Here is a 25,640-nt window from a genome sequence, read left to right as displayed (position 1 = left end):
CAGCTGCACAGAACAACACACATGCACAACACTCCTCTAATGAGGCTGCTTAAAGTGAGGTACAATGAAGGGCAGCCTGAAGCACTTTGTTGCTGTAAGCTGAAATAGAATTGGGGGGGGGGGGGGGACATCTTGTAGGTCTTCTTTAGCCAAATGTTCAAGGTAAATTTTTAACCAACTAGCATAATGTAACAGCAAACAAATGTTAAATAGCAAGAAACATCTAAAAAGTATCAGCAGAAGTTTTCACCTTCTCTACAAGAATTTCAAAAGGTAGTTAAAAATGACATATTTTGAAAGTTCAGAATAACAGAAAAAGTCATAGAAAATTCAGTGTGATAAACCTCCACAAAGAGCTCTGTGCAAGAACGCTACAACACAGACGTGAACTTAAAATTAACATCCCAGCACTCACAGGCATAAGGTACTGATGGGATTACCCATTCAAACCCCTAATAACTTATGACACAAAACCAAAAAGTGGCAAGGGGACAAAAGAAACCTGACAATTTCTATGCTGTTTGATAAAATTTTATTAATTATGTAAACAATGAAGCATATGGAATGGCAGTACCTGCAGTATATAATATTTGATGGTATGTATAAGTTATCCTACCCTCCCCTGCTTTTCCTTTTTTTCCTATCCCTTCCTTATTTCTGTTTAGTTCAACTATGTGCAGTCGACAATTATAGGATGGAAATTAAAATATGTAAAACCAAATTACTGAAGGCTTAAACTACTGCTTACCTGTGGTCACCAACCTAAATGTAATATGCTACAGCACATCATATCATAACTGCTCCAGCACTTTCTCATGATCCAGTTTACAAAACTTAAGACTTTAGTTTTATTTTTATTTTTCTCTGTTGTTCTAAGTTATGTTGTTATGCAACTAAGTTCATATAATTTGCAAATAAAAGCCAATAAAAATAAATTTAGAAAAATCAAACATGATCTTGTGTTCATGCTATTTCCTACGGGAAAGAGAAAACCATACAGGAAAATTGTCTTGTATAGAGAAGTTGTAAGAACTTTAAAGACTTTTTTTGTAACTTATAAAAGACCTTCTGATGCACCATTGTATCAAAAATATTCACCACAAGAAATGCAAGATATATCTTATGGTCTGATGGGGACAGAATGTAAAGGTAACAATTTAAATGGCTGGCTCCAAGTACGATAAAGAGTTGCTCCACCTTATTTTGATAGTTTTCTGCTGAACAACAATGGCGTTTTGCTAAACTTGCAAATTGGTACATTAATAGTTATACAAGTATCCAGCTTACTCAAGCTATCTGTGACAAATACAAGATGGATTCCAGGAGGGAGAGGTAGGCAAGCAAGGACAGCACTAGGAGCATGCTTCTGATCCAACAGGACTGCTTTTTGTTTTAATTCTATGGCTTTAAATGTATTCATTTTATAAATGTTGTGAGCCACTTTGAGGACTCTACTCAAAAAGTGGGATATAAAGCAAAATAATATTTATTTTACTTCCCCCAAAACCTTGTTTCTAAACATCAATATTCTCAAGTTCTCTTAAACAGAAAAAGATCAGCCAGAAGGGGGGGGGGAAGGTATGCACCACTAACAACACATACTCAGGGCTAGTTACCCCAACAGCTACTCTTGTCTGGTCTCAACCTGTTCTCTGAAAGCCAGATCTATATTGTTCTCAACTTAAGATAATAACAGGTGATGCCCATGTTATTCATCACTTGGCAGAGCTATGTTCATTCCAAAATAGAGATTGTTCTGTTAACCTCACTGCCGCAAGATAAGTAAGCTAATCTACTTTAGTTGCAAGAGAAGGAAATACCAGAACAATAGAGAGAGATTTGGAGAATATAGTGTGAGTAACACAATATTTCCACACTGCCAAACACCTGAGCTCCTAAGCATCACGCACTAACCCTCCATCAACAACAAATGCTGCTTTCATATATGATTCCCAAAGGAGGATTTTTCTATTAAGCTCTTCAGTCTATAAAGTCACCATGGTACCCCTGTACTCTTAAGCAACACTGGCCTGGTTTGTATGTAATGGCAAGTCAAAACCATGGTTTCCCATGAACAAGCAGTGCGCTAATGCGAGCTCCTTTATTGCGTTCACCCCTTTTCTCCCTGTGCCATGAGGAAACAAACCAGATCACTAACTTAACATTACAAGCAAACAAATGCTTGTGATTTCTCCCTAAACAAACCACAAGTGGCAAGCCAAGAACAAACCTTGACTACTACTTGTGGTTTGCTTGAGAAGAAATGAAAAGTTAAGCCAGTGTTCACGTTCCTTTACTCTCAGTGCAGCACAGGAAAGAGAGGGGCAGGTACAATAAAGGAACATGATCCAGCACAGGGCTAGTTTTTTTGTCTTTTGTTTAGCTAGTTTTTAGTCTTCAGTCAGATAAGTTTTTATACAGTTAATCTGACTCTGGTATTTTTGGGGATGCTTTGAAAAACCTCAAAGACTATCGGCAAGGTCAAACAGCTCTGTGAGCAAGCAGAAGATATCCTCCCCTGACTTGGAGAAGACGAGCAAGTAAGCCAACACTTAATTATCTGAGTTGCTTTAACATTCGTGTCTCTTGGCCAGGAATACACAAATCAAAGTGATGATTCAGGCAGGCAAACAGGAATATAATTGCGTGGAGGCATGTCCCATGAGCAACAGCAGACCCTATCAACTATACACAGGGCTGATTCAAGTCATGGTTTTAGACCATGGCTTACCATTACAGAGATTGATTTAGGGCATTGGGCGCCAAGCTTAGGGAGGCGCCACAGGGCACCGCAACTATGGCGTAGTGAATTGAGCAGAACAGAAGGCAAGAGGCAGGGGGGCACTGAATTTTGACCTCACACAAAGTGCCACAGAAATTTGAAAGACAAAAGTCCACCCCTGACTGTTATGTGCTAACTGGACCACTGATGATGTTAGAGTCTTTAGAACTTCAGAATGAATTCTGATATTCTCTCTGAAAGCCATATAAGCAAAAAAACCCAAACACCTAGCATCTGTACCAGACTTATAAATTGTCATGGTCCGGGGAGTGAGCAGCAACAGTCCAGGGCCAGTACGCCAGAACGAGGGTACGGGCAGTGGTGCTGGTAACAGAGGCAGTCCAACTGGCAGGTCTACGGTCAGGAACAAGTCCAACAGAGGTCATGAACAATAGGAGATCAGGATGCAGGATAACTGGACCGCAGGACTTGGACCTGGAGCTTGGCAGAAGACCACACTATGGCAAAGGCCAAGGGGGAAATGCAGGCCTTATATAGTCCTCCTGAGCTCGCTCCCAGCTGCAGCGCATCTCGTCACCTGACTGCGCTTGCCGGCCTGTACCTGATTCCCATAAAGCAAGCACACCCAGAGCCTGATTCCTGCAAACCATGACAGGTTTCACATTATGTAAATCACCATTTCTCAGATCTCCTGTGACAAGTAAAAAACAAACAAACTTCCAGGTGACCAAGCAGGGAAGTTTTTAAGCTATAACCTAGTTTGTTGTATTTTTTACCTTTTAAGTTATCAATGTACAATACAAAAAATTACCAGTGTAAGCATGTGTAAGTAAGCAGACATAAAACTTCTGCAGACTTATTCTGCATGGCAGGTTTACACATAGCACTAGAAAAACATTTCCATTATATAGATTCTAATATCTCCTAGAACTATGCTCTTGTAGCCACTGTAGCTCAGTGGCAGAACATTTGCTTTGCATGCAGAAGGTTCCAAATTCAATCTCCAGCATTTCACGGTAGGGCTGGGAAATTCTAGAGAGCTACTACCAGCAAGTGTAAGCAATACTGAGCTAGATGGACCAATGATCTGACTTGGAATAAGGCAGCTACATGTTCCTATGCAGAGTAGTACAGAAAAGGATTGCAAATATGACTTTGAACAATATGTAACTCTCCACACCCTTTCCCAACTATAGCCCACATGGGATTATATTAGTCATAATCCTACGTCAGTGAAGTTTACAGAAGCAAAGAGGTTGAGTGAGGGTTGTAGAAAACAATAAAATAAATACGGTAGTTTGTTATTACCATTGGCTATGCACATCCACCACCCAATTTATGTTATACCACTGAGTTACAGGAAAATATATACTGAACTCCCTTGACAAAACTACATGTGAAGTAAGGTTTCAGAAGATGGGGAGAGTTACTAGTATATTACTAGCTGTGAGCATCATCTGCATTTATGAAAACTGCTATTAATAGAACAAATTGTTAACAGAGAGAAAGGTAAATAAGAACAATTTTCTTCCTCACCCAACCCACTACTGCATTTATAAATTGGTCCAGCACCTGCACAGACTCTCCCAATTCTGATAACAATGAAAAGGTGATCAGCATGCTGTTGGCACCACACATCCAATTCCTTTTTCTTTCCCCCACAAACTAGTGTTGAAGAAGCTGTTCGAACCGCCCTCACAGTCAAGAGTCACAATTAGGATGAAACTCATCTGTAGAAAATGTAACTTCAAAAAAAGAGACATTGTACGTACTTTTGTAAACCAAGAAATCTTTAATAAAAATACATTTTTTTAAAAAAAAAGAGTCACAATTAGGGTTGCCATATTTCAAAAAGCGAAAATCCAGACACAAAAGTTGTTGAGTTGTTGAGCTATTTTGCAAAATCTAAAGAAAAAATGAAGTTTTTGAGCTATTTTTAAGGAAATCTACACTTCTGGACATACGGCACCCCTAGTCACTACTGCTCCATACGTTGGGTACAGACTTCTCCCACACCTTTCCACATTTACTTCTATTGACCTCTCCAGCTAACTTGACTACAGAAAGTTAACACACCCTCCAGTTCTTTCGAGTTCACTCCAGCTACTCCCAGATTGAACTTCTCTCCCCATTAGTCTATTCAGACAGCATCCCCTCACAACTTTCCACAACTGATACTGTGAAATAATCATCCCCCTTAGGAAGGCTTAAGTGTCTCTCACTCCCAGCTGGCAGGAAGCAAGTACCAGGCCTGGATGATATTCAGGAAGCCTAATATAGCACAGCCCTGTTTGTTCACAGTGCCTATTTTAGTTATTGGGTCTGTGGAAGGAGAAGATTAGCACCATGCTTGACTTGGCTAGTGAGGAAAGTGCTGACTTCATGAGCATGCATCTCCGCAAAGCAGCACACCTCACAATTTGAGAGCCTGGTTTATTTATTTGACGTAAAGGAAACCAGAACACTAAAGCACAAAATCCCACATTATTGTGGAAAGCTTCGATTGCACAATGTGCATTGCTATGCTGCAAATAAATATTTATCAAGAAAGGAGTAGTTAGCCTGCATTATGGTACTGATACCGAACCTTTCAGAAAGTTGTTAGAAACAATGTTAAACTATCTGCTTTACTAGTAGTAGAGGTTCCTTCCACACAAACCGACATCCATGCATCCAAATCAGAGTCTTAAGTTACAACAGAAGAACTTTCCCAGAGCACCCTCATTCTGCATTTATTAGGTAAGAAAGCAGCTGCAACTCATCCCAAAAAACATTTTTTTTAAATGCTACGCAGAACTTGGGGTTTATCTAATGCCTGAAGCAGTTACAGAAAGAATAAGAATGTAACAAAACAATAACTCTAAATAAGAAACAGACTTTTTACCAGGAAAAAAGAGAAGGCTTCCCCGGAGACAAAGCACTTAGGCTTCTATCTAACCTTCTAAACCCTTTCCCAACGCGAGGCACTCAAAAGAGCAGAATAAATTAAAATAAAGCAGCCAGCAAAATCAGCTCCTCAAAGCACAGCAAGGGACTTAAAACATGGATCAATTCCAAGTTCTTCTATTACAGTTGCTCAAAAAAAAAAACTTTGTCATTTGCAAATGACATTCTAGTGGGCTCCAGCTACGTATCAGTGCCACACATCGCACTATCACTACATCTATCCTAAAAGTTTTTCTTTTATCTGGTATCTTTGGGGAGAAAATCCTCAGAATTCTGCCCTTCCAATCCTACACAAGCAACTGCTGTCTGTGCACCCTTTAACAGGGTGAACTGATAGGTCAGTGGATGCAGAATATGAGGCCATTAGAGTTTCAGAGATGTGTACATTTTGCTACTCTTGTAGGCTTGGCAGCAGGGGTGCCAACTTGATTAAATATTGGGGAGCTCAGGTAAGCCCCACCCTGCATATGACACAGTGCACACACACCATTTGAATGGCAATGCCATCAACTGGGGGGGGGAGGTCCTTGCCCCCTCAAATATTTTATTGGGGGACAAAGACCCCTCGGCCCCTGGGATTTGGCTCCTATGCTTGGCAGTGATCCTGTATAGGAAGGATATGAGTTTAAGTATATGTGGTTGTAATACTGTTCAGTGTGGTTGGTTTTGCTATGAATGCTTGGCTGGTAGAATTATTGTAGGAGACAATGAATGTTGTAGTGGTTGTGTAAACAAACGATGAGTGTGACACTGTGCAAGTCTTCATTAGACTTGTTAGTCTGCTGCAGAGTTCTCCAAGCGACTTACAACATATTTTAAAACATAAAGTGGTACCTCGGGTCAAGTACTTAATTCATTCCGGAGGTCGGTTCTTAACCTGAAACTTTCTTAACCTGAAGCACCATTTTAGCCAATGGGGCCTCCTGCTGCTGCCCCGCCGCCTGGAGCACGATTTCTGTCCTCATCCTGAAGCAAAGTTCTTAACCTGAAGCACTATTTCTGGGTTAGCAGAGTCTGTAACCTGAAGCGTATGTAACCTAAAGCGTATGTAACCCAAGGTACCACTGTATATGATTATATTGATACATTCATAACAATACACATGCAATTCATAAAAATATATACAAAATCGCACCTCACAGCAGTCGCAAGAAGCTTTGGCAGCCCAATGCAAGCTTTGGGGAAAGATATGTTTTTACCTGGCTTTGAAAAGATTTCAGTGAAGAGGCTATGTGAACCTCATTGGTTGTTTTAATAGTGTGTGTTATGTCTGCTGGGAGTTTGTATCATGCTGCTGAGTAGTTTTCTCCAGTATTAGTTATATTGATATGGTTTTATGGATATTAGGGATATTAGGGATATTAGCCAGTGTGGTGTAGTGGTTAAGAGCGGTAGTCTCGCAATCTGGGGAACCGGGTTCGCGTCTCCGCTCCTCCACATGCAGCTGCTGGGTGACCTTGGGCCAGTCACACTTCTCTGAAGTCTCTCAGCCCCACTCACCTCACAGAGTGTTTGTTGTGGGGGAGGAAGGGAAAGGAGAATGTTAGCCGCTTTGAGACTCCTTAAAGGGCATGAAAGGCGGGATATCAAATCCAAACTCTTCTTCTTCTTCTCTTCTTATGTATTTTTTTGTAAAGTAAATCAGCTGAATTTGCACTTCCTATAAATCTTTGTATTTTGCTTTTCAACTCACAGAAAGGCTCTGCAGAACTTCCAATGACCAGAGGGGTAAAGCTCTTACATGCTTAATGTAATTTTCTTTAAAGTGAGTTTCGTCTTCTAATTGAAGGTAAGGGACATTACAAAATCAAATAACCATGTGATCTCTCAGTTTGGACATTAACTTCTATTCATAGATGAGAGCAGGAGCAAAACAAACAGAGGGATCCATGCTTATTGTCAAGCTGGAATTTTAGTCAAGCAGTTTCCAACTACTGAGGGATAGCTCCCCAACCCCTAGCCAACATCTTCAGAGTCTTTTGTCATGTGCTTCTGGCTCTAATCTATGCCAAATTATTATAAATTTTGTGAAAATGAAGGTATGTTCAACATATATTACATACTGAACAGAATTGCAGCCTTAATATTTATAACTTATACAACAGTTTTGTTTGTTTTCTCCATAAGGCATATAATGCTCAAATACTTGCAGAACCAAAAGTCTAAATGTTAACGGACACAATCAGAACCAATCTCATGAAATTTCTTTAATACTAGATGTAGTGGTTCTCACACTGGTGTAGCAGGATAGGGTGGCAAGTGTGACAGGAAGATTCAAGGACAATCAAAGAAACATAAAAAAAATCAGTGTAGCATATTTTAGTAAACTACAGTATCAAAATGATTTCTTTTGTTTGCAGACTGTGGATAAATATATTTTCAGAATGAGATGAAAATCATCAAGTGATACTGACAGCAATCCTAGTTGTGATCCAGAATCACCGTTCAAACAGAGAGCCGAAGACTCATTTAATTTGACACCAGTAGAAGGCCCACGCAAACCTCCCAAAAATAAAGTTTGTAGACAATATGTGGCTAGCTATCTGAGTCTCAGGTTCACATAGACAGGAGATGAAAAGTTCCTCAGCCTATGTGTTTGATCTGCAATGAGAAGTTTTTTCTTTTCATTTTAAAATGTATTTCTTATCAATAAAAAATTCAATGTGACATGAGCAATTTTTTAATTTTGAAAGTGGCCCAGAGAAAAATGTTTGAGAACCACTGCTTTTAGACACTGCTAGATCACAAATGTGACTGCCCAACAACTTGCTGGGTTTCATTCCCTTCAAAATCAATGCTCCTGCCTTTATTTCCTTTTCTAGATGAAACCAGCATTTTAAGTTTTGGTATGAATGTTTTCTTTATTTCTTTAATGCAGGGAATATAATGGTTGTACATGCTGGTACCAGGACATTCATGAGGCAGCAGATTCACTCATGTTAGTGACAGTAGAAGCTGTCTCTACTGTATCAACAAGGCTAACCAGACATACTCCTTTATGGCAATTAAGGCAGCCAGACCTCCTTCAATTTTCAACTAAGAAAATAAGGTAGGTAGGTAGTTTAGAGACTTTATGGTACAGCAGGAACAAAGCCTTACAGTACTGAAGAGTGGTTTCTTTGACATTTGACTAATAAAGCAGGTACTTCTTTCCAACATGAGCTACCAAAATTGTAGAGAATTGATCTTAAATTATTGGACCTGCAGCAACAAATTTTGCATTGCAGTGTACAAAGGAGGTGCAGAACCACGATAAAACAGCAAGAATAATTAAACACACTAGGCTACCTGTATTTAAATGATGTAGATGGCAATCCTAACCCCACTTTCCTACTAGGATAGGCCCTAGACAACTTAACATGACTCACTTCTGAATAGACATGATTTTCCCATACTGTATATTTTATAACTTCCCAGTGAGCAATCAAATAAGGCTACCTGCATATTTTCACCAATATCTCCATTAAAAATATGGCACAAAACTTAATTTATCCACAAAAATGGAACATCCAGGGAAGAAAGTCTAAGGCTCTTTTTATCCCTGCTAAGTATCCTGATGTTCAAGCTTCTATCACATTTATTGTATTTTTATCCCACTGTTCTACATGGAGATATGTCTCTCAGAAGGCTAACATATTTCCATTCAAACAATTACAATAACTATACAAATAAAATCATGATCAACTACCAGCAAACAAAAGAACAAAAATAGCGGTAGCATCTGATGCATGAAACTGAGGAAGAAGTTCAAAGTCTGGCTGCCATGCCACCACAGAAAAGACCCAAATCACTCTGGCTACCTGCCTTATCTCTGAAAGGCAGGAGCATACTAGGCAAGAGCCAAGTACAAGATATTAATATATAGGCAAGGTCTTGTGGGAGTAAGCCTGCTCCCAAGCCATTTAGCTGTTAACAATAATGTAAAAATGCAGTACAGTGCTACAAATTAACACAGTGTTTCCCATTAATACTCATACAAAGCTGGCAAAATTACTATAGGTTTCCAGCATCTGTTCATTATTAGGGACACAAAGTTCAATTGATTAGGTGTTATAGCAAATCAATCAGCTAAAAAATTCCTGGATGACTTGGGCATAAAATTATATTCAATATGAGTACTGTACTTAAAATCTGTGGATACCTGCCACCATCTTAAAAGCATTCCCCCTTCTCTTACACACAGGGGCATGCTTCTGGGATTATTGCTTGCTATAACACATCCCTACATCTTATTGAAACAAAGAAAAATACAGTATACATACATACATGCATGCATACATACAGTATACATACATGGGGGTCACATTCCAGTGATCACGCCTAAACCCAAAACTGCATGTCGTCAAAACACATTGGGTTCAGTCGCAGATGGAACTGCCAAAGTCTTTTTTCCCGGACACCCATCCCTTTTTTCTTTCTTTCTTTCTTTCTTTTCAATTTGCCATGTGTGTTCAGCTGAATGTGTACCAGTTAAATGTGCATAAGTTGCAGGCTTAGGTACTATACTTTTTACCCCAGAGCTACTGCTTCTACTCATAAGAAATGTATGCAAATAAAATCAATCAATTCATTTATTCAACTAATACTCATGATTAAGCTACTGAGGTTTCTTTAATTGAGTGACAGCCTTATTATTTTAAAACTTTCTGGCACTACCAACATCTCAAGAAACAAAATAAAAAATAAAAAAACCTTCTAGTAGCACCTTAAAGACCAACTAAGTTTGTTATTGGTATGAGCTTTCGTGTGCATGCACACTTCTTCAGATACTTGTAACATCTTAAGATTTATGGATTAGTCTAAAGGGAATTTCTTACTCCTCAGAATGAAGCAGTAAGGCTGGTGATCTTTGATGGGAGAACATATCACAGATAAGGTGTTCATTGCACAATTCAGAATAATAATAGGTTTTTGTTTAAGGACACAGACAGGGAATCCCCAATGGCCATAATACACAATGAGCTCCTGAGGGTTATGGCATTTGCAGAGTTTGGAACTGGAGTTGGGACATTTGGGTTTGTGCTCAGGGGGATTCAATTTGCTGTCTAAGGCTTGGTCAATTTCCTTAATCACTTCTTTTAATGTCGGTGAGGACACACAATGTCAGCCCATTAACAGCTTTTAAAAGTCTTAAGTCTCCTGCTTAAATGAGAAAAGCAGTGCAAACAAGAAAAGAAAGGTTGCAGTTAAATTTGCCACTGTGTAGTAATCCTTTTGTTTGTTCCTTTCCAATCAAAATTTACAGTCAAATGTTAAGTCATTGCAAAAAACTTACTTCCCTACCCCTCCAAAAGTAGGGAAGGGACAATTCAAAATATGGCAGAGATTTTCTCTTTTAACCACTCACTAAGGAAATCTTTTAGCAAAAACAGCCAAGTCATGTGGCACTTTAATAAGGATAAAATTCTTTATAATATATTCTTATAAAGTATTATAATAAATTTACTATTCTTTAAGATGCCACAAAATTATTTGTTGTTTTTGTTAAAGATATGCTTACAGAGCTGTTTTGATGGGGCTTCTTGGTTTCATTTTTTGGCCTTTTGTTAAGCAAGTTTCTACAGGACAGAAATAAAACAGTAATTGCATCAAGTTCAAAAAATATGCAAATTTGCTATATAAATCAACTTCAGTGGAACACTGTAGTTATAACTGTGTGCAACACAAGCTTTAAGGAAAGTAGCTTCTTTTAGAGGAAGAAAGCATGAATAATGAGTTTACGACCCATAGAACTGTAGAGCTGGAAGGGATCCCTGAGGGTCATCTAGTCCAATCCCCTGCAATGCAGGAATCTCAACTAGGTCATAAATGACAGGTGACCATCCAACGTCTGATTAAAAACCTCCAAGGAAGAAGAGTCCACTAACTCTCATGGGAGTTTATTCTACTGCTGAACAGCTCTAGATAAAGCACTACAACAATATAGCCCATTCTTTTTCTATTTCTGAAGCATTTATATTGATCCATTTTGTCTTACATGAAATATGCATGATATAAAAACTAAAGCTCAAATATAAGGAATGAAAACAGCTTTTGAAATTCACAGAATCAATGACTTGCAACTTTAATTAAAATTGATAACGGCTATCAGTGCAATGGAGGGACGCAGGTGGCGCTGTGGGTTAAAGCCTCAGCGCCTAGGACTTGCCGATCGAAAGGTCGGCGGTTCGAATCCCTGCGGCGGGGTGCGCTCCCGCTGCTCGGTCCCAGCGCCTGCCAACCTAGCAGTGCGAAAGCACCTCCGGGTGCAAGTAGATAAATAGGGACCGCTTACCAGCGGGAAGGTAAACGGCGTTTCCGTGTGCGGCTCTGGCTCGCCAGAGCAGCGATGTCACGCTGGCCACGTGACCCGGAAGAGTCTCTGGACAGCGCTGGCCCCTGGCCTCTTAAGTGAGATGGGCGCACAACCCCAGAGTCTGTCAAGACTGGCCCGTACGGGCAGGGGTACCTTTACCTTTACCTTTATCAGTGCAATATTTCACTTCTGTTCTTTCAAGGAAATATCCTACATGCTTCAAAGTTATTTATCATCAAAGTTATTACTCAAAAGTGACCAAACAGTCCTCTGGAACACTGATGGTACTCTTTGTGTGACTATTGCTATGTTTCAAGTAGCACCTAGATTTTGGTGCTTTGATTGTTTATTTTGAATTGGTAATATTACATTGAAATTGATAAGCGTTTGGTTTCTTGTATTGATCAGATAGTTGTTCACTTGCTGCCCCTCCAGATGCTTTGGTCTACAATTCCTATCATCCTGACACTCTCAACCATGATAACTGGGGTTGATGGGAGTTTAATCCAAAACATTTGGAGGATGCCAGATTGAAAAGGCTGATGTTACAGTTAAACTTAAACATAGTAAAGTCACCTCCTTTCTTGCATACAAATTCCTCTTTTCCATCTATCAGAAGGTACCATGATGTAGCATTACATCTGTAGTTAATTTGTTTTAAACTGTTTTTAATGCTGTATCCCGCCCTAGGACCTTATGGTGAACAGAGTGTAATAAATGTAATAATAACAATGACTAGGATTAGCTTTAAAAAGAACTTGCAAACCAGCTCACTCTTGGTCTATCAATGATCAGCAGAGTTATATCTGCATAAAGCCTTAGAATACCCTGCTCATCATTATCTGTAGTTATAAGTTGTTATTGATTGATATCAGGAGGACTGAAGCTTAGTTATACAAGGCACTTCTTAAACCCTTCTCCCAATAGGCAGACCTTTAAATCCTGTTGGAGAAACTTTACCTCCAATAAGCACAACTAGAGATTGTTTCACTAAGAAAAGTAGCTATAACTTTTGTTAAATAAATATAAGCATGTTGAAACACCCCTTACGCTCGTGCAACCAAGTTGTCATAAACAGCAAAGCAATCAAGAGATTCTTATGCCATTCAATGTTTTTATGTGGTCATATAACAAGTGCAGGTACTCACTTCCAGACACTGTCTCAGCAGATCATATTCATTAAGCATCTTTGGCCACCCACCATGAACTAGTCTAAACAAGAACCTCCATGCATCCAGTTTAGAACACCTGGATACACAGCAGGGGATTCTAGATGGCTTGTTCTAAGAAACACACATATTTTACACAGGTCTGTTGAGAATCACTGTTAGGATACAAGAACCGAGAGTGCATCCCAAAACATAAGCAAAACTCCTCTGTTGGTGCACAATGCGTGTGATGCACAGTGATAGCATAAGTTCCCCAAGATGGCATGCCTAAACTAAACAAGGTTTCCTTGGAATGCAGTTTAAAAATGAGTGCTATAGAATAATGCTTTTAAGTTAGCTGATTTCATGGCAGATAAAATTAGCATCTCTTATTTGCACTCCAATAATAACAAACTTCCTCTCTAAGCCTATCAGTACCTAAATAGACTTTAAATGTCATTCGCTGATATTATTTACTTCAACAATGCCAAGGGTAACTTCTTTTAGATCTAATCCTTTCAACCGAATTCTAAATCCACACCTTTCCCTCCCCAGAACTCTGATCACAAATAAATGAACTCCACAGAAAAATTGAAGAAAGATTATGAAATTCACGCATTTCTTGAGCCTATCAACTCTCTGTAGCAACAGCCTACACACTCATTTAAACAGTGAAATTGGGTGGGGTAGGGAGAGAAAGGATAAAACCCATTAAAACAAATTTTATCTTCTACTCAAACAGATGAAAACTCTTCAGCACTGTAAATCATTAAGTTGAAAATGAGCAGAGAAATTATTCAGGAGATTGCCTATCTCCAAACTTCCTCACTGGAAAAGAGATATCTTTAACATTCCATGCAACAAGAGTTCCCCTCAAATGATGTTTATTATTCTGTGATATCAACAGTAATGCAGAACTCTTCAGTGGGGCAAAGGGGCATAAAGGAACACCATCTATCACAGTTACAGATAGGTAGCCGTGTTGGTCTGCCATAGTCAAAACAAAAAAAATTCCTTCCAGTAGCACCTTAAAGACCAACTAAGTCAGTTCTTAGTTGGTCTTTAAGGTGCTACTGGAAGGAATTTTTTTTGTTTTGACCATCTATCACAATTCGCCTTTATAGAAGAGGAAGGAAAACTTTAATCACACCAATATCTCAAACCAAAACAAAGCACTTACTGTGCGAGCACCACCTGGGGACAAGGCTCCACTGGGCAGGTAGGGGCTTCCTAGCTCTGGGATCATCAAGAAGGGATAACCTGGATAGTGAGTCCCTTTAAAGAAGCCTCCATCTTGCTGTCTTCTGATTACTAGGGAAGAAAAAGACACTTAGCTAAATACACTCAGAGTAAAGGCTGCAAACACAGTTTCAAAATGCAGCCCTAGGGATTAAGGAAGGTAGGGTTAACTAGAATTACAGAACAGAAAGAAATAAGATGTGAGATTTACAAACCAACTAAGGCATCTTATGTGTATGTGCTCTATTTTGCAGTCAATATAGCACTCAGGTCTTACTTGAATTGACAGTACTTACCTGCAACTGAATTTATGCCCATGCAACTGATGTACAGTTTTGTTTTTACTTGGCAAAACAAAACTCCCAAGTAAGAACAAAAGTATACATATACTTCTGCATGTGATATTAGGCACCTACTTCATACTTGGTAACAGCTGGGTTTCTGTGGTTAGTAAACATGACCTCCAGATGACCAAGCAAGGAAGCATTACAAAAAGTAATGGGGTGGTTGTTGCTGTTTTATTTTTAGGTCATAAAATACTAAAATGGAATGCAGGGTACTGAAAACCTGCTGTGTACGAAAGGTTACTAGAAGACAATTGCAAAGCTGACTTACATTCTTAAGTCACAATGAAATCAGGAAGATATGTGTCAATGTTAATATTTTTTAAAATCTGTACTATCAAGTAGATAAAATTACACCACTGCATTACAGGTTAAATCTTTCAAGAATAACTGTTTTCTTAGATACAAGCAAACACTAATGTGGATTACAAATTCTACTGCACTCACAGGTATGCAATTAAACTAAAGTGGAAGAAGCAAAGAGAGATGACATCCCAAAAGGGTGGCTGAAAGAATATAAAGCATAAAAAAAAAATTATTTAAGGCAACAATCAACAAGGGAGTAATTTCCACTGAATTAAATGGGACTTATTTATGAGTAAAGATGCTTAGGTTGGGTTTTTAATTTTGGTCAAAACCCAATCTATGTTTTCTTATTCAGAAGTAAGAACCAGTGGAATAATGCTTCCAAAAAAATATGCTTTGGATTGCAATCTTAAATTGTCTATGGGTTGTGACTATTAAAAAAGGCTGAGTAACCAAAATGTTATTTGGTAAGTACAAATATTGGTGTACAAATTCCTACTCCCCCAATCCAATATCTCCAATCTTTTTTTTCCTTTCATAAAACTTCGAGTTTCTGTATCTATATGGAAGTATATCCTCCTATACCCAAAGGGGCTTACCGTACTTCTATGGAAACCTGCAATCCCATGTTTACTTGAATTCTGTAGGACTCACTTCTGCATAAACATGCATAAAGTTCTGCTGTACCTCACACTAACCCTAAATCTGTTTATTCAGAAGTAAAGCAACAGATCTGGCTAATCTGTTATAGGAATCTCAAAGAATGATAGACTTACTGCACACTCTTATATGTTTACTCGGAAGTAAGCCCCACTGTACATAAACGGGGCTTATTCCCAGCAAGTATTGATAGGACTGGAGTCCTCCTGTGGTATAACATAAATCACAATAATCTTGAGAAGTACCACAAGATCTTCTATTTGTGTGTTTCCCCAAAGGCAAGGACTTCAACAGGTCTAACTCCAGAGAAGTTCTGCCACTTAATGCTGGCTAACAGTGGTCCCAACACCAGCATACCAAACCCGATCAGGCCCCTATAATCCCATTAATTCAAATATCCCTGGGTGCAATCTTGCACCTACTTCCTTTACGGACTCATCTCCATAGAACTCAGCGGCTGTTATCTGTGGAATCCAAAGTAAATCCCGCTAACTGGAAATCTCTCTCCCCGCCGTAAGCAGGATCGCAGCTCCTCCGAGTCAGATGATAGGCGGTGTTTACTCAAACGCAAAGGCCTCGCCGAGAATGCCTCGTTAAATTTTATGGCAGCTCAACTTGCGAGCAAGAGAACTTCAGGACGGCGGGGGTTGGGGGGGGTAAGAGAGAGAGAGAAGCAGCGACACACATACAAAAGCGCGTCGCCCTGATTTCAAATTTCGACTCGCGATTCAGGGCCTCTTTCGAGTCAACACAGGATCAGGGCCAAAAGGGGGAAGCAACAAAAGCCAGCGAGGAGACGGGACGGCGCGGCCAAGGGAAGCTCCTCCTCCTCCTCATTCCAGAAAAGTGAAGGCGAGGCGGGGGGGGGGGGACGAGGAGTCGTCGCCGTCGCCGCCGCGGGTCCTCCGTCTTCTGAGGAGAGAGCGCCATCTCCCCTTCTCCTCCGACCCCCGTCGCCGCCCCACAACGCTGCCTCCCCCTGCCCCCTCATTTCGAGGTTGGGGAGGGGGCAGCAAATATATATATTATATAGAGATAGATATTTAAAGAGGGTTCCTCTACCTTCGGCTGGAGAGTCCCGCGGCTTCTGGAAACTTTCCCGGGGCTGCTGAGGCGGCCTCTCCGCCTGTGGGGGGGAAAAGGCACAAAGGGGGGCGGGTTGAGGCGGTTGCCCGGGACGAAGCCCCCCCCCCCGCTCTCCCGTTCCCCCCGCCTCAAAACAGCAGCCTCTCTCTCCCCCCCCCCCTCACACTCGCTCTCTTTTGTCGCCCCCGCCCCCCCGCCGCCGCCTTCCCTCCGCCATCAACTTTTTACCTCAGAATCGGAGCCGGAGGCGCTGCCGCCGCCGCCGCCGCCGCGGTTCTCGGACTCGTGCACGAGCGACGACTTGAGCTCGTCCAAGTCGCCGTGCGCCGAGCCGCGGCCCCCGGAGCCCTTGTCCTGCTCGTCGCCTTCATCCTGGAAAGGGATGAGCTCGTCCGGGGCGCCCAGGTCGTCGCCTCCGCCGCCGCCGCCGCCACCTCCTCCGCCGGCCGGTTGCAGCTGAGGCATGGTGCGGCGGGGTCCCGGTGCGGCGGGGGGCCGCTCCCCGCACCCCGCCTGCCTCAGCCCGGCCTCTCGACGCAGCCCCGTCCCGCCGCCGCCGCCGCCTCCTCCGCCCGAACAAAGTTTTGACACTCTCCGGAAGAGAGGAAGGCGCCGAAGAGCTCCTCTTCTCCTCCTCCTCCTCCCTCTCTCTTTCTTTCTCTCCTTCTTTCGGAGTCGAGGGAACGGGATAGGCGGGAAAAGGAGGAGGTCGAGGGGGAGGCGGCACCCCGGAGGCGGCTAGGGGGGGAGAGAGAGGAAGGAAAAGGATCCCGAGAGTTGCTCCGACGCAGCCGCTGGCGGGGTCCCCTGCCTAGCCCACCCGGGGAGGGTCGGGAATGCGAGAGCGAGGGGCCGGGAGGGAGGAGGAGGAGAAGAGGAAGGGAGGGAGGAGGAGCTCCCGCTGCAAATTGACACCCCCCCCCCAGCCAGCGGTGGAGGAGGGGGAGGGTTACGCCCCCCCAAGTGACGGCAAGTACACCCACCCCCCCGCTTCACACGCCCCCGCGCGATCACTTTCGCCCAGGGACCCCCCAGCTCGGCTTCACTCGGGTTACCCTGACCCACTCCTACGAACGCATGTCCTTCTTCCCTTCCCTCAAAAATGTTATTTTATTTGTTTTTGAACTACTATAGGGGGGTTTCAGGGGACGTGCAAAATAAAGTGGGGTTCAAAAAAAGGGGGGAGGGAATTGGAGCCCCCTGTGTTTTTCTAAACGCCCCTCTTCCCGCAGGGGGAAAAAGCCGCCCCCTTACAAAAAATATATATGATTGATGAAGGCTCTTCTCTGCTGAGTATTTAAATAAGCCATAACCAGGGGACTTTAGTTAAAAAGGAAAAAAATGGTTGCAGCCCCATCCCGGGCTTGGTTGTTTTCAGAAGTAAGGCGCAATCCTAAACACGCTTTACTCCCATTTAGTTTAGAGAGGTTTGCGGCACGGTCCTGACTGTGCTTACTCAAAAGTAAATGCTATGGAATTAAATGGGATTTTACTCCCTTGTCAGTAAGGGTTAAGCTTGCAGCCCTGCTTCCCAGTAAAGGGAGGGGCTTTTGTTCTGCAAGTCCCACAATGGCTTTCAGTGGGACTTACTCCGAGCTAAGTTTGCATAGGATAGGTGCTTGGCAGCCTGATCATCTGCATGTTTCTACAAGACTTGAAGTATCAATGTGAGGCTTCCTTGCCAAGTACATGTGCTCTGAATTGCAGACATAATCCCGCAATGTATCTGGCAGTACTGTACTTATTATACCTGAAACTCTCAAGCACATTCCCCAACATGTTAGGCACTTCACAGGGGAAGGTGGTAGGGACACAGTCTGCTGGCATTTGTGCATCTTGCATGTGCATTAGAATCAAGAAAATATATCCAACCTTTTACTTCTAGAGACTTGTGGGAGTGGGCTGAAACTAACTAGAATAATTCTGCTGCAGGGTATGTGTTGGAAACCAGATTTTTAAAAGACATTCCTCAAAGTCAAAACGGGCAGAGTTTTACAGGTGACAGATACAAGAACATGAGATTCTTCCTAGAGCATGCACTAGTGTTGTCTCCCTCTCCTTGCTCTCCAAACTTGCATAATTTTTTTTTATCTCTTCCCTTGCTTTGATTTATCTCTTCAGACTCTTAAAGGCTACTTGTGTGTTTGGTGCTAGCAACTGCCTCCTGCCACACCTGCATTGATTATTGAGAGGCGCCCCAACTTTAAACCTCCAGCACCTATGATTTTAATCGGATTTCCTCAGCTTTCTTGCTTCCGTTAGTAGTTATGGGGAACCTGTGGCCCTCCAGATGTTGCTAAACTACAACTCCCATCAGCCTCAGCATGCATGGCCAATGGACACTCCCTCTTGGTCTCTTGACAGCCATGTGCCTTATGGTAAGTCAGACCATTAATCCATCTAGCTCAGGGTTGTCTGCGCTGACTGCATAGGAGCCAACTCCTAGGAGCCAAGGTCCCTTCAGCCCCTCCCCAATAAAATATTTGAGGGGCTCCCCCCCAAGTTGATGGGCATTGCCATTCAAATGGTGTGTGTGCACCATGTCATGTGATTGTGCAGGGCGTGACTTACCTGGGCCCTCCCCCATATTTTATTCAATTTGGCACTCCTGACTGACTGGTAGCAGCTCTCCAGGATTTCATCCAGCGGGTTTTCCTGGCCATATCTGGAGGTCCCAGAGAGTGAGACCTTCTGCGCATACAAGGCACATTATGTACCACTGAACTATGGTCCTTCCCCAAAGACTGGGCCCACAGTAAGAGAACAAGGCTGTGGTTGCACTATACATTTATAGCACCCCTCCAGTAATTCTGGAAACTAGTTTACCTCTCATAGAACCATAATTCCCAGCTACACTTCCCATAATTGTTTGAAGAGGTTTGAAATGTATGCAGTGCATGCAGCCCAAGTAAATGGGCAGCAGGGACAGCAGCAAGGAGTAAAGGGCTCTGCCCCAAAAGAGGGCAGAGTGTGTGTGTGTGTGTGTGTGTGTGTGTGTGTATGCACGCATGCCACTTTTCCACATAAATGTGCCCAAACTAGCTGAAAACACATTTCTCTTTTGAGGGAGAACTATTGTTCCTTCCTCTCTATCTATCTATCTATCTATCTATCTATCCAATTACAATAACATTCTAATTCATTTCAAAACTTGAAGTTGACAATCGAAATAGATAATTCATTTTGATGACATAGATAATAACATTTTAAATGCATTGTAAAATGAATAGTCATTAAAGCATATCAGCTGATATCAGCTAGTTAAAATAAACCATAATCAGATGTGATACACATCTCCAGTGCAATCATATATTCAGAATTATATAACTGACAGACAGTGTGTAGCAGTACTAGCAATTAAAAGGCAGTGTTAACAAATAATACATTGGTGGAGGCATCTTGCTCAAAGCACACACCCACCCAAAACTTGGGGCCAGCACTCCTATAGGAGTTATGGAACAGCCACCTTGCTCTCAGCAAAAAGTGCACTGGAGGCTGTGAATACGCTGTACCTTTAAAGCACACCCAAAGCACATAAAAAACCCCCAAACCCCTCCAATAATTCTGGGCACTGTAGTTTAATGGTTTCTGGGAATTATAACTGTGAGGGGTAAACTAAAGTTTCCAGAATTCTTTAAGGAAAAGAATGTGTGTCAAATGTGCTTTAAAGGTACTGTACAGTGTTGCTCTCTATGTGCAGTGTAGAAGCAAGGTGTTTTTTTTTAATTAAGGTTTCACAGGAGCAGTAGTTAGAAAGCAAACAAGGGGTCTGAAAAGGTGTACATGGACACAGCCTACCACTCCAGCCCTTGAAAACATGCAAGTCCAGCAGATATTGAAAAATCGCAGGTATTTTAAGGGTTGTAGTATTGAACTATTAAAAATGGCACAGCTTTCTTTCCAGCTTAATCATCAAAGTTGAGGAATTGTGTGTTTAAGCATCTGAAGCTTTATCAGGATTATGCCATTTAGAAAAGATGTGCCACCCAATCCTATGCATGATTACTCAAAAGTAAGTCCCATTTAGTTCTCTGAAACTTTTCCCTAAGAGTTCCCTAAGATTTATAGCCTTAGTACAGTGGATTCATTTTATTTTTCTATTTATTTTTCTTCAAAAGCCAGATATTGAGACAAAACCCTTGGAAAAACAGTCATATTGAAAAACTATTACCGGTAAATCTGTTAATTCCACATGTTATCTGCTACCCATCTGGATTTGTGCACGTGTTGGCCAAATGGTAACCTTTGGAGTCCTGCTTGGCAGGCCTGACTTCACGCAAGCAAAATATTTTACCCCTGCACACAGGAAATCTAAGCCTGCGTCATAGCCATCTATGCAAGCAGCGACATGAGCACTTTTATGATGTGAATTTGGTGTCAGAATTTGGTGACGAGGTGCGCGGACATTAACTACTTACACAAGCACATGTTGAACAGTGATCAGGGTACAGGGCCGTCTTACCCATGGACGCTAGGGGTGCGGGGCACCCAGGCGCCGGGCTCTCAGGGGCAGCAGGTTGAGAGTCCAGGGCCTAGAGCTGAGTTCGGGGAAAAGCTCGCCCGTCAGTTGGAGCGCCACGGCGGGCTCTTCTGCTGCAGGCAGCTCTGCGCTGTGAGTTCGGGGGCGACTGAGCCAGCGAGATGCTGAGGCAGTTGGCTGGCTCCACCCTCCTGTGTGCCCGGGACTGGGCAACCTGGGGGGCGTCGGGCAGATCTTTGCACCCTGGTGCTGCATATGCTTAAGACAGCCCTGTCGGGGTACATGCAGTGGCCTGCGAAAAGCCGCTCATCATGTGGCCAGCTATAATACACATGGATTCACTCCATTCCAAAACTAATTTCTGGTTAGGTGAGCTGGCTCACACAGCCCCTTGGAATTCGATTGCTCTTTATTGTGTGTGCTGTTTCACTCGCTGCTGTTTGCATTAACATGTAGGTCCTCTGAGCCGCCTCATTTAAATGGCTCTTGCTGAAGATTCAGGCCTAAAGATGAGCCTCACTGCTATTTAGATCTAAATTGTATACATTTACTCCTCCAGATTACATTTCGGAGTTTTTCTACTTTGTCACAGGTTTACTTTGGTGTGTCAACAGGTTGTTGTTACACAATAATCTCTTTTTTTCTTCTTTTGCCTTTTTTACGCGCAAAGAACACCGAAGCCACAAAGATTTATTGGTATTTTTGCCACGTGTGAAATTGCAGCACAGTGTCCAAGACAAATAGTGAAACAGTTTTCCAACTGGCAAAAGAAAGCAAACATGGTATCCCAGCTTATCATGCTCCAGGTGTAACATTTTGCTGAATAATGATGGCAGGAATTAGCTGACTATGCATTTACTTCATTTTGGCAGTGGCCTTGTTCTATCCTTGCCTTTTCAACCCATCTCTGAAATATTCGGGGTGAGGAGTGCCCACTGAGACCCAAGGTTGTACATGCTCTTAGGCCATGACTGTATATTTTAACTTTTACTTTCTATGGAAGGACTGCTACTCAAAACATTATTTCTATAGTGTCCAATGTGTCTTGAAACCATTTCCACAACACTCTGGAAGTCATGTCTGTCTTCACCTGGAGAGTAAAGTGAAAAGTACTCAACGCTTTTAGAGCCTGTTAAGAGCTGGGGAGGTATCACAGCTTAACAGAGCACATGCTGTGTATGCAAATAGGTTTGATTTCTGACATATATATATATTGGTCCTAGGTGATGTGAATGTTTGCATCTCTGGAGACAATATTGGGCTAGATGGACAGATATTAATAAAATGCCTGAGGTATAAGCTCAAATGAAAATAGGTTCTGGGCAGGGCACTGAGTCTAAATGTTTGGAATTATGGTCATGAAATTATGTTTAATTGCTTTATTTTTATGTTTGAAAATCTGGCTAGACAGAATAAAGTACTTTTTCAATGCAGCCCATAGTTAAATGCTGGAACTTGCTCCCGCAATAAGTGGTGATGGGTGCAAGCTTGGGTACAGTAGCTTTAAAAGAGGATAAGACAAACTAAGGAGGAGGGGGATGTCTATGTTCTATCTCTGCTGTCAGAGGCAGAATGCCACTCAATGCTAGTTGCTGGAAATCACAAGTAGAGAGAGTGCAGTTGGGCTCAGGTCCAGTTTGCAGGCTTTACATAGGCATCGGATCGGCCACTGTGAGAATAGGTTGCTAGACCACATGGTCCAGTTCACTGATCCAGCAGGCTCATCTTACATTTTTTGTTTGCTTATTTTTAATGTTGGTAGGTCAGCTGGTAGAGCATGAGTTTTGGGTTTGAGCCCCATGTTGGGCAAAAGGATTCCTGCCTTGCAGGGGGTTGGACTAGATGACCCTCCCAACTCTCAGTTCTTTGATTCTATGATCTGCCCCACACCTCTCGGTATCAAAGCTCTCTACAGAGCTTGCAACAATAACATGTTGGGATTTGATTAAAAAAAAAAAAAACCAGTGATGCTTTACGTTGTGAACTTTATCTGGAAAATGCCTTCTAAATAAAAAATTAAAAAGTGGACGCACAAATACTCTGCAAATATTTTTAATAATTAAATTTATTCATTTAATTTGTGCACTTTGAATCTAGAAACAGTTTCAAGTTCAAACATAAAACTTTTGCATCAATGGTATTTGTCCTTGACTGATAAACATGCATACACTCAAGCTGTTAGTTAACTATAAGAGTTCAGTGATATTTACTCCTTAGTAATTATACATGGACTTGTAGCCTGTTAAGATCGGACTTGTTTCACATTTGGTGGAACTTTCTTGTTTTAAAAGTATTGATTAGTAATAATCCATACTGAATACAAAATGGCGGAGGATTATATCCAATTCTATGTCCAATCAGAGGAGACCCATTGAAGTGAATGGCCATGACTACCAAGTTCATTCATTTCAATGGGTCTGTTCTGAGTAGAATTTAGTTTGATACTGTGCTATGTATACAGAGGAGTCCTATATATGTTTGTCCATGATTGCTGCTATAGATGAGAGTTCAGGAAGTGATTTTTTTTAAATGTAGTTGCCAAGTGGTGGAATAGCCAGAGACAAAGCTTTGGCAATGTATCTATTTTACAGCTGCAATGATTTTCTGGGCCAGGCCCTGGACATAATCACTAGCTCTTAAAAAGCAGTAGAAGAGGATGCAGCAGTTTGGGAAACAACGGCAGTGGAAAAGCCAATCAACTCATAGGAAGGAAATGGATCAGTGGAGGAATTTTGGAAAAGTTTACGATGATTTATATCAGGTGTGGGGGGGAACCTTTGGTCCTCCTGATGTTGCCAAATACAACTCCCATGAGCCTCAGCAAGCATAGCCCATGACCAGGGGGATGGGAGTTGTAGTTCAGCAACATCGGCCAAAGTTTTCCCACATCTGATACGTATATTGCTGTTGCTATGTATGGTACTGTACAAAATACAAGAGGGCAAGGTCCCTGTCGTGAGATAATAGCAATTTATCAATCAACACGTGAGAAACAGGAAAATGAGAAGAAATGGAAGCAGGGGTGAAGGTGTATGGTCCAGGTTAGGGAATTTGCAGTACTCCAGCCGTTTGTTGTACTACAACTCCCATCATCCTCGACCACTTATCCTGCTGGTTGGGGCTGATGGGAACTGGAGTCCAACAGTGGCTGGAGGATCACAGCAGCACCCCCCTTGCACACACTGAGGAAGAGGACTGCAGCCTTAGGCTTCTTTACAGCAGGACATGGGAACTTGGGGATTGTGCCAAAGGGTTCACAAAATAATGATCATGCTCATTATTATTTTTATCACACTGGAAGGGCAGTGTTGTTCTTGGGTCGTATTATGTTTTGCTGATTTATAGGCTTAGTAGTTGATGCTGTAGCTTTTCTGCATTAATAATAAAGTACAAAGAGTCAGACTTTTGTGGGGAATGCTCTTTGCCCCCCCCCCCTCTTTTTTCCGGAACAGAAATGTATTTGCTATTCAACACTTTTGAAATGTTATTTTAATTTTTGAATATTTATTGTTCGTATTTGCATTTGTATGCTCTCATGAATGCCTGCTGAAATTTCTGCATAGGAGGAAGTTAGACTAGATGACCCTCATGGGTCCCTTCCAACCCTACAATTCTATGGGTGTGTTTTTTTTTGCAAATATACATTTCCAGGCATCATAGGCTACATGCATTTTCAAACATGCACCACTACCCCCTGCTGGCCAAATTATCCTCTTCTGACAGGCCTTACACACACACACGTACGTTCATAATGTATACATATTTTTAATGTATACCTTGCCTTTCTACTGTTTAGGTATTTAGGGTGACTTCCAAACTTAATTTGAAACTGGTATCAATCTTAGTCGGGCAGGCAAGTGAACCTTCGTACTGCCCTAGAACAAAGGAACAAATTGCCTTAAGTCCATGCCAAACGGATCAGACCCACTGAGACTTTCTTCTGGTGCATAGTGCTTGTGCCACCTCAGTGTTAGTAGCAGGGCAAAGGCGTAAGACGTCCTTTCTGGAAGCACCCACCCTACGGACCAGTTTTGGAGCAGAGCACATACAAACATCTGGGTTGGATTAATTGGGCAGTGATTAGAGGCCCAGCTTGGCTGCTGCCACTCATGTCTTTCTTCAGACAACTGTCTTGATGTCGGGTATTTATTTACGTATTGCACTTATATTCCAACTTTCTTCGCAAGGAGCTCGAAATGGCATACATGGTTCTCCCATCATTTAATCCATACAGCAACCTTGTGAGGTAGGTTCAGCTGAGAGGCAAAGACTGACCCAAGGTCATGGCTGAGTGGGGATTTGAACCCTGGTCTCCCAGGGCCTAGCCCAGGGGTCAGCATGGGCCGGATCACTCCCATGGAGATCGTCTGTGGGCTGGTGTGGTGTAGTGGTT

General features: G+C 42.0%; 1 protein-coding gene across 1 annotated transcript in view; it reads right to left on the bottom strand.

Annotated features, from left to right (window-relative positions):
- TCF7L1 (transcription factor 7 like 1) overlaps positions 1–17,627 on the bottom strand; it is a 72,211-nt gene extending 54,584 nt beyond the window's left edge. The window contains exons 1-3 of the mRNA XM_083713606.1: positions 16,996–17,627; positions 16,744–16,807; positions 14,313–14,443 (exon numbers count right to left, since the gene is read on the bottom strand). Of these exons, the coding sequence (XP_083569732.1) occupies positions 14,313–14,443; positions 16,744–16,807; positions 16,996–17,232 (432 nt within the window). The 5' untranslated portion in view covers positions 17,233–17,627. The remainder of the gene's footprint in view (positions 1–14,312; positions 14,444–16,743; positions 16,808–16,995) is intronic.
- Between the last annotated feature and the right edge of the window lie 8,013 nt (positions 17,628–25,640).

Source organism: Podarcis gaigeae (assembly GCF_964106915.1).
Source record: "Podarcis gaigeae genome assembly, chromosome: 15".
NCBI lineage: Eukaryota > Metazoa > Chordata > Lepidosauria > Squamata > Lacertidae > Podarcis > Podarcis gaigeae.
This window is presented reverse-complemented; position numbering and strand designations above follow the sequence as displayed.